This window comes from Pteropus alecto, unplaced genomic scaffold (assembly GCF_000325575.1).
Source record: "Pteropus alecto unplaced genomic scaffold, ASM32557v1 scaffold3, whole genome shotgun sequence".
In the NCBI taxonomy this organism is placed as follows: domain Eukaryota; kingdom Metazoa; phylum Chordata; class Mammalia; order Chiroptera; family Pteropodidae; genus Pteropus; species Pteropus alecto.
The window spans coordinates 25,561,234-25,569,846 of record NW_006442484.1 but is presented as its reverse complement, the minus strand read 5'-3'; the positions used below and the strand labels follow the sequence as shown (position 1 = coordinate 25,569,846).

At 43.3% G+C, this 8,613-nt stretch overlaps 1 protein-coding gene across 3 annotated transcripts in view; it reads right to left on the bottom strand.

Annotated features, from left to right (window-relative positions):
- KIF5C (kinesin family member 5C) overlaps positions 1–8,613 on the bottom strand; it is a 143,645-nt gene that overhangs the window by 55,107 nt on the left and 79,925 nt on the right. For all 3 annotated transcript variants that reach the window (XM_015596694.2, XM_006921056.3, XM_015596693.2), the window contains exon 11: positions 6,422–6,570. In XM_015596694.2, the coding sequence (XP_015452180.1) occupies positions 6,422–6,570 (149 nt within the window). The remainder of the gene's footprint in view (positions 1–6,421; positions 6,571–8,613) is intronic.

Below are 8,613 nucleotides of genomic sequence, written 5' to 3'. Positions count from 1 at the left end.
TGTAAAGCATCTGATTTTCTAAAATGAAAGCTTCCCCTCCCCCTAACTAGAAACCTTTCCCTTCTTTAAATAAGCATTCTGGCATTTCCTATTGTCAGATGTAATTACCTTTAAGGACTAAAAAGATTTGTGTGTACACAGGAGCATTCACTTTGAGCACACCTACAAGGTTTGCAGAGCATTTTAATTATAAAATGAAAACCCCCAGAGGGCAGATATAACATTTCTACAAAAAAGTAGAAATCCATCAATTGCAATAAACAAGAATGACAGACTAATCAAAAACTCTCATTAGGGCTATCAGTTAAAAACTCCAAAACGGGTTTTTTGGTTATTAAAAAAAAAAAGAAAGAAAAGATAGAAAGAAAAGAAAACCAGCAGACTGCCAGTAATTCATTAAAATTTCACACATGAAATAGCAACGAGCTAGTTATCCTTTTCATAAGTTGAGTACCTAAAGCCTCTGGAGGACACAGAAAGGTAATTGCATTTTCTCTGCAACTCCAGGGCAGAGATTTGCTGGTCACTCACAGCTTCCGCCAGAAACCACAGCAGATCTGGTGGGAAAGGACATGCTTTCTTTTAATACCAATTAAACAGGCTCAGTGGCAGACCTAATGGTAGGTAATTTCTATATCAAAGAAACTGAAAGGAAATCTTTAAGTTGCCAGATGGGTAAAAGCAGCTGGCTACAAGATGTCATTATATGAATGTGAGGTTTGAAAAAAAAAAACAATCATTCCTTTATGGGATTATGTTGCACGCAAATAGCATCTTTCACCCTAGTTCCTAAAAATATTGTAAGAAGCTTAAGATATTCTCTAATCCCTCCTAGAGTATTTTTCTAATAAACTCGTCATCCAGGACTCTGCACCCTCTTCACATTCCTAACCACCTGAACAGGCCACACCATTCTCCTGATGGTCAGGACTTTAGGAAGAGGCCTAACAAATAGGATCTCTCAAATGAAATGCTAACTCCTGAGCTCCTGCTGTAGCGATCATGAATCTGAGAGGGAGGCCAGCACCTTCTACATATTTAATGCCCAGAGCGAACTGTGTTCCAACCACGGAGGCCGAACAGCTTCACAAGGCCCGCGATCAGACTCGAGGTTACAGATTTAGCTAGTTAGGGAACCAAGCCTGCTGGCCTGGCAGGTTTTAAATTTGGAGAACAAATCTGCTTTAGAGACTGCTGACTTTTCCATGCCTTCCTAGTCTGCGATGAAGTAATTTTTTTTGCATGACTTCAGCAGATGGGGTAAATCTACATCTACTCTGTTATTTAACATGATATTTAATTATTCAAGAAACGCTGCAGATACGCCATATTCTCATGTCATTTCCTTGCATTCCTGAGACCTGGATTTTTAGGGCCCCTATATTATCAATTTTCAAAGGGTAAAATTCAAAGACATATCAGAGAAGAGGGCCTACAAAAAGACTGACCTGGCAGTGAAAGGAACTATGGACCCACACCCACCCCCTTCGGCATCATGCCCTTGGTCCTTCGACCCTCTCTCCCCATCCTATCATCAAGACTCTTCTTGATGATGGATTGGGGGGAATGGGGCAGCGGTCAACTGGGAGCCGTAATTCACTCTGAATCCAATTACCTAAATCTATACCCATTTACAGGACTGTTCAGGTCTTTTCGATATATGTGATCGAGAAGCAACAGAGCTGGAAAAAAAAATCTTATTTCTGACAACTACCTACTCTATCTATCTGTCCTTAAACAAGTAAGCTGAACAAATTTCCATGAGGCTAAAGTTGCCAGCAGAGCCTCCAGATTTGAAGAAAGACTGTCACTCAAGTTCAGCCCACAAGATGTCACTAGTAGAATGTAGTGGACATGTGTTGTTTTTCAGCCACTTAACACCCATTCTCATAATAGCACCTCGACTTCCTTGTGAGGAATTATCCCCTCTCCAATGTGTGCACTCTTGGTCAGACGACACATCAGAGCGTCCTGTCCTGTCCTTCCCCAGCCAAGCACAGCATCAAATGCAGCGTCTCTCTTCTCTCCTGAGCCTCTAGACCTCAAACACAAAATGCAACGACAGGACAAACATTCAGAGGGAATTCACACCAGGCGTGGCCCCTTATAAGCCCTGTTGATTTGTTCCTTCCTGTTGCCTCTGTCTCTGGAGCAGCCCCAGCTTAGTTGGTCGAGACAGGTTCCTCGGCTATTCTTTTGGTTCTGCGAATTACTCATAGCCTTCTAAAGCTTTCTCTTTCTGTTTAAGCCGGGCAGGGTTAATTCCTGTGGCTTTCAAACCAAGGACCCTAACTAACACAGTGGGGAATGGAACCAGAGAGTGGGTGGCACTCCTCATGCCTCCTTTATAAAAACAAGGTGTGGCCTCCCTTTAAAAGCCACTATGTGCATGCCCTGAGCCTTCCTGCCTTAATGGCAACAGCAAAAATGAATTAAAGCATGGTGTGGTATATATATTATGAGTCACAGGCGATATTCTGAGAATCACTGTTCTACCCTGCCCAGAGGAGAAAGCTGCCAGGCGTGCATGCCGAAGTAGCTCATTAAGCTATGGGGTTGACAACTGGTATAGGTGCGGGGAGGGGCGAAGCCTATAGCCATGTAATAGCATAGTATTTCACAACTTTTAAATGACGTTGGACAGGGAATACTCTCTCCTGAGGTGTGTTACTGCTAACCGTATCAGACATACCTCCCCTCACTTACGTACATTATCTGCCTGGACCCAATTTGCCATTGAGATATATTATTTTACCTTTCCTACTGCTTTATATTCCTACCTCGTTCTATATAATAGCAAATAGGAAAAAGTACAAGCACGCGCGCGTGTGTGCACACATACACACACACATACACCTTTTTCCCTGTGACGCTCCTTCTCTCTAGCTTTCCTGTAACTGGAATTCAGCAGAGCAGCCTAACTTTTAAATTATAAACACAGTGAAAGGGAAGAAATCTCTTTCCTGGGGGGAGAACATACAACTGACAAGGCTCCTTTAACTTGCTCAGACCATAATGTGGAAATATCAGTACCCAGGAATAGTTGAGGTGAACTTACTGGCTGCCTCCTACAAGTTTAGAACCAATGTGTGTGTCAAATTTCAAAAGAAAGTTGGAAATATCCTGCCACTTGGTGAACAGCACTTCACCTTTCAAAACCCCAGCTCTCTAGCTGACACAAACCAGCCATGCCTTCATGACCACGAGGAATTAGGACTGATGCATGGCAACACCAGTGAAGAGCTCTCCGTCCCTTCTTTTCTGGTGTCGTACTTCTCACACTCATCTCACTGGCCTAAACACAAACCTCTAGGGCTATGTGAGGGCTGCACAGACAATGGAAAGAGAATGAATTTAGGAGTCAAGCCCCCAAGGTTCAGATCCCAGTTTTACCAAGGAGACTAAATCACCTTGGGCAAGTCTTTTAACCTGTCAAAACCACAAGGGCTATTTGAGGATTAAACACCCAGCCGAGGAACATAACAAAAAGCCTGGGGTTTTTGTTGCATGTGTGATGTACAGTTAATCCTCGATACAGACGTTCACTCGCAGCTGGTCAAGGGACCACTCCACCACATCTCCACCTACCTGAAATTTACATCACTAGTCCGTTTCTCTACATTTAAGAACTTTTGCTTCCAGAAAAATCACGTTTAAAATGCAGCTTGGGAGGAAAGGAGAGCACTTCCCCTATCATAGTCACTCGGAGATTACAGGAAGCTGATGTCTCTCAGGACTATCTTCCCTCTTCTCTTCTTCCTGATTCTCTCTATAGTCCATAGGGGATCACACCCCTATCTGTGCCTTCAGTTACTTCCTAAAGATGGATGCCACTCGAATTTCTCCCCCTAGTCCAGGAAGTCCTCTTAGCTCCAGATCCTCACGCTGAACTTCCTATCTGACGTTTTCACCTGGATGTTAAGCAGGCACCTCGCACTCACCTCGTCATCCCCTTTGTCTCCAGTCTGGTTCTTCTCCAGTGCTCTCTGCCTCAGTGCATGGTTCTGCCCTTCATCCAACTCAGCAAGCCAGAAAATTGACATTCACTCTATGGCCAACTCCTCACCAAGCTGTGCTGATTTCACCTCCTAAATACCTCCTGGTCCAACCATATCTCTTTCCAATGCCCTGTCTCTCTGTTCAATTACTGAAATATCATCCCTGGATGACCACACTAATTTCTGGCCCTCCTCCCACCCTCTCCAGTCCATTCTCCAACACAACTGACAGATCTTCAAAAATGCAAATCTTATCATATGATCTGCAGCTTAATTTCCTTGAATGGCTTTTCACTGCTTCCACATAATGACCAAAATCCCGAACGAGGACTGCATAGCCCTGCATGGGAAAGGCCTCCTACCCGTCCCGCCCATCTCAGGCCAGTGCTCCCGACCCTAGCTCTCCACACCGGCCTTCCTGTCCCTGCCCCTCAGGAGCCTTGTAAACGTAGCTGCCTCCACCTCCACCCCCACTTCCACCCTGAACTTCCTATCTCTCCCAACTTACTGCTTGTTTCTCTCAGATCTTATTCCCTGTGCCGCTTATTAGGAAAACCTTCACTGACTTTTAGATCAAGGTCAAGGCGCCCTGTCGTAATAACTTTTAGCACCTTATACATCCCCTTTTTGGTATGCAGCATAGACTACCATCACATGTTTACTGATTCTGACTGGAGTCTACCTCCCTCATCAGACAGTAAGCCCCATGAAGGCAGAGACCATGTCCTACTGCTCACCCTTTAATCTCCAGCACTGTATTTAAACATGTTTACTTAACATACATTTATGAAAACTCATCATGTCCCAGAACTCATACATTAGTGTCCCAAATTATGAAACTTAAGAGTTTCTGTAGGATCTCACTCTTTTGGGCACAGAAAACACTAGATCTGCAAGATGGACGAGGTAGGAGAAACAGTTAAAATGGTGCCAAGGGCAGGGTCCAAGAGCAGGGGGAGAGCACCCAAGAGATGCGAGGTATGAGCCGAGTCAGGCAAACAAAGCAGGGGCCGGCCCCGACTGAGGGGTGGAAAGCTGCAAGATTAGAGCTTGGCAAGGAAGAGAAAATAGAAAAAAACATGGTTATTTGCTCACTCCACAGTGTTTCTAAGCCAGCATCCCCTCCCTTTACCAAAAGGCTTTACTGAATGTTCCAGTCGCCCAGCAGAGAACTGACCCAAGAAGATCTCGGAAATAGAACAAAATTTCATACGGCTGCTCCCTGCCTCCCCACTCTCCTACTCCTGCCAAATGGCAAGGAACCATCCACCAGCCCCAGGTGCTGAATTATTCAATTATTCTAGCAGCTTTCAAAACACGTATGCAGCTAGAAAAATCTCCCGAAAAAGAAAAGAATCATGTTATTTAGGCTACTAGGTCATTTCTTGAACCTCCCTTGAATCCTGGTTTGCTTTTCAATTGAACAGAAGCTCATTGACACCCCACCCTTCCTAGCAACAAGCAGTGGCAAACATACAATCACAAGACGATCTGCTGCTAACTCTAAAGTTACAATCAGGCAGGCTAACTCCCAATCCCACACGGCAGCCCCCCAGGCTCCTACACTTACCCAAAACTGAGGTCTGCTGCAGCACCTTTAATAGATACCGAACACAACAGCAAAAATACGAAGAACCACCTCCAAATACCTACTATTGCCCTACGCACACACAAACCTGCCTGAAAATAAATAAATAAATAACATCTACCTCTGACTTCCGTCACAATGCTAAAACCACTGAAAGAATCAGCCTGCACTTCGATCTGGCAACCCCGCTTCAACGCCTCACCCACAACCCACCCACCCGCTGCATGTCAGCTCTCCGAGATATTTTCTTCCAGTAGAACAAACCAAGGAGAATGTTTTGGGGAAGAAAAGCTAGTCACGAAACAAGCCTTTAAGACTCCATTTTAGTACAGAGCTTCTTCAGGAGCCCTCTATTTCTGTATTTCTGGCTCTGAAGAAGCAGAGCATAAAGATGAGCTGAGTCAGAAAAAAAAAAAGCAAATATTTATCAGAGGTGACTTTTAACCCCACATCAATTATAAAACTCACATAAGAGAGAACGACCTTCTCTATTGAATCAAAGCAATCTGAACCACAGAGTCTCAGGTACTGCCCTCTAAAGCTCAAATATGGCTTCTAGAGAGCAAATTACTGGAAGAGGTAGAGGGGCATCTCCTTGAAAATAGATAAAGGCAACTTTGCAAATAATCACTTGCCCACACTAAGAATATATGTCAGCCAAGAGACAGGGCGCGGGTGGGGAGCTGTGCTAGGGAATGAGAAAAAATGTGCTTGTTCGCACAGGTTGTTACAAGGCAAGACCAAGCTCTGCCATCATCCCTATTTCCCAAGTGTCCCAGGATGCCGACAGTTGTAGGAAAAAGAAAGCGCACACTTATGCCTCGTTCTTCCTCACCATTTCTCCATCGGTTTAGCTCCATCTCCAGGTGCTGGATAACATTCTTCAAAGTCTTGTTTTTCTCTTTCTCTTTTTCATATTTCTTCTTCCATTCTTCCGCGGTCAGTTCCAGGTTCACAGAGACTGTATTCTTGATAGTTTTAGCCCTGGGGTTAAAAATATAAGAGAAAGAGTCTGAGCATAGCTATTAGCATTAGCTAAATCGTGAACATATTTAAGCCTCAGATTCCTTTCACATCAAAAGATTGGGACTAGAGGAGCAGGGGGTACCCTGTGACTTTTACCTTCCACCTTTCTAGCTGTATTAATGGTACTGCTACTCCGAAGGCTCCAAACTCACTTTTTCCTTTTCTCCTTTGTCTCTTTCTAGTCTCTAAATCCAATAGATTTTCGTCCGAATTGTCTCTCAGGGTCACCTCTTTATTCCTTGTCACCATCTTAGTCTGTGTTTTCAGCTCTGACTTATGGTTATAGCCTTTTTCAAACATTCAATATTCCACTTTAAGCATCTTCATACCACTGCCAGATTCCTCTTCCTAAGTAGAGTTTCCTTTCAATTCAATTAACATTTATGAAACATGGGATATAACAAGACAAATGAGACAAGGTCTCTGGCCTCTTAGAGCTTGCAGTTTCTCTTACCAATAAAACACACGGACTGAAATAATACAATCGTTTCTCTTACTCACATTTGGTCCCTAAAATCATCCCTGATGTGTCGAACACATGTCTACATAGCCTTCTGGGCCAGGCTAACCACATCAGCCTGGCCAGGTGAAACCATGGCTGCCTGCTGAGCACATGCTCACATCGCAGCCAAGGTTAACCTGGAAGCATGGAGGTCCACCGTTCTCAGGTCATCCCATTTTTTCAAAAAGAATCAGAAATCGAGATATTTACTTATATCACCTAGTTTAAAACAATTTTTAAAAATAATGTGTGAGACAAACAAATGTACCTAATGGCCACCAATTTTCCATTTCTAGTATAAAAACAGAGTGACCTCCTAGTGTGTATGGCTAGGGTAGGGGAGTGATGCCACTGTGGATGCTTGTACAGTAACTCAAGGGAGACTGGAGATGGCAGAGGCAGCTGCAGCTCTAGCCAATACTAAAAACAAAAAGACATGACTCACCTAGCTATGCACAGAAGTAAACACATAAGCACACCTGTCTAATTAAACAGTAAATTGACCATGGCAGAATTCGACTTATTACTTACTTTTTAAGAAGGTAAAAACTTCATTTAAAAATATGTGCAACCCTGTTTTGTTTGCAATTGACTTTTCCATTTTAAACTCCCACTGGTTCTTGTACTGTCATATTTGCTAGCACTATCTGATGTGTGATTCAGGTTAATTACTGTTGTCATCGGATGACATTTTGGACAGGATTTCTATTTCAGTGAAAGAAATTTAGCAGTCTTTACCAGTCCTTACTGCTACAGATGTCATTCTAAAAATTAATTCCTAAAGCAGACAACTAAATAACCCAACTGTCAAAAGAGGAGTTAAACGATTTCAGTGTAAGACTCCACTTAAGAATTAGTATAATTCTCCCTCGTTCACTATAGCTTGAGGCTGCTGTCCCCAGAAGTGCTTCGACTAATTTTTCAAATAGCAGCAATTTTATTACTACTTTAAAGTCTATGCCAGGTTGACACTCTCACCTCACCTTCTAACATCCTCAGGCGGTGTTGTGGATGTCTCTCAGATACAAGCACAAACACTGCAGCACCCGTTATCAACTTAGTACTCAGAAACTGGAAAAGAGCCTACAGCTAAATTTGCTTATGGACATTTAAGGGTACACTTTGAGGCTACTAATCTTAAAAAGAAAAACAGAGCCTCTGTCCTGTACTCAGGCAGGTTTAGTCAGAAGTACATTTTTGTGAGCAGACTCAGCAAGGTGTAACTGGTCCTCATTCTCAAAGTTCTTTTAAGCTGTCCAGTAAATTATTTTTCTTCCACTTCTGTAGTAATCAAAGTCCTGGCAATAAACAGATGACCCATTCAAATTGCATAATTTGGGAAGAGTTTAACAAAGGTATGAGAAGAGTATTGGGAAATAACAAGAGATAATGCGTATCCCATATTGGCAATGGGGGGCAGCTATGACCAACCTTCCACTGAAGGGCGCCCAGAGGGAGGGAGCTAAAAGAAGAAGGCTGCCCACTGGGAGCACTCAGAG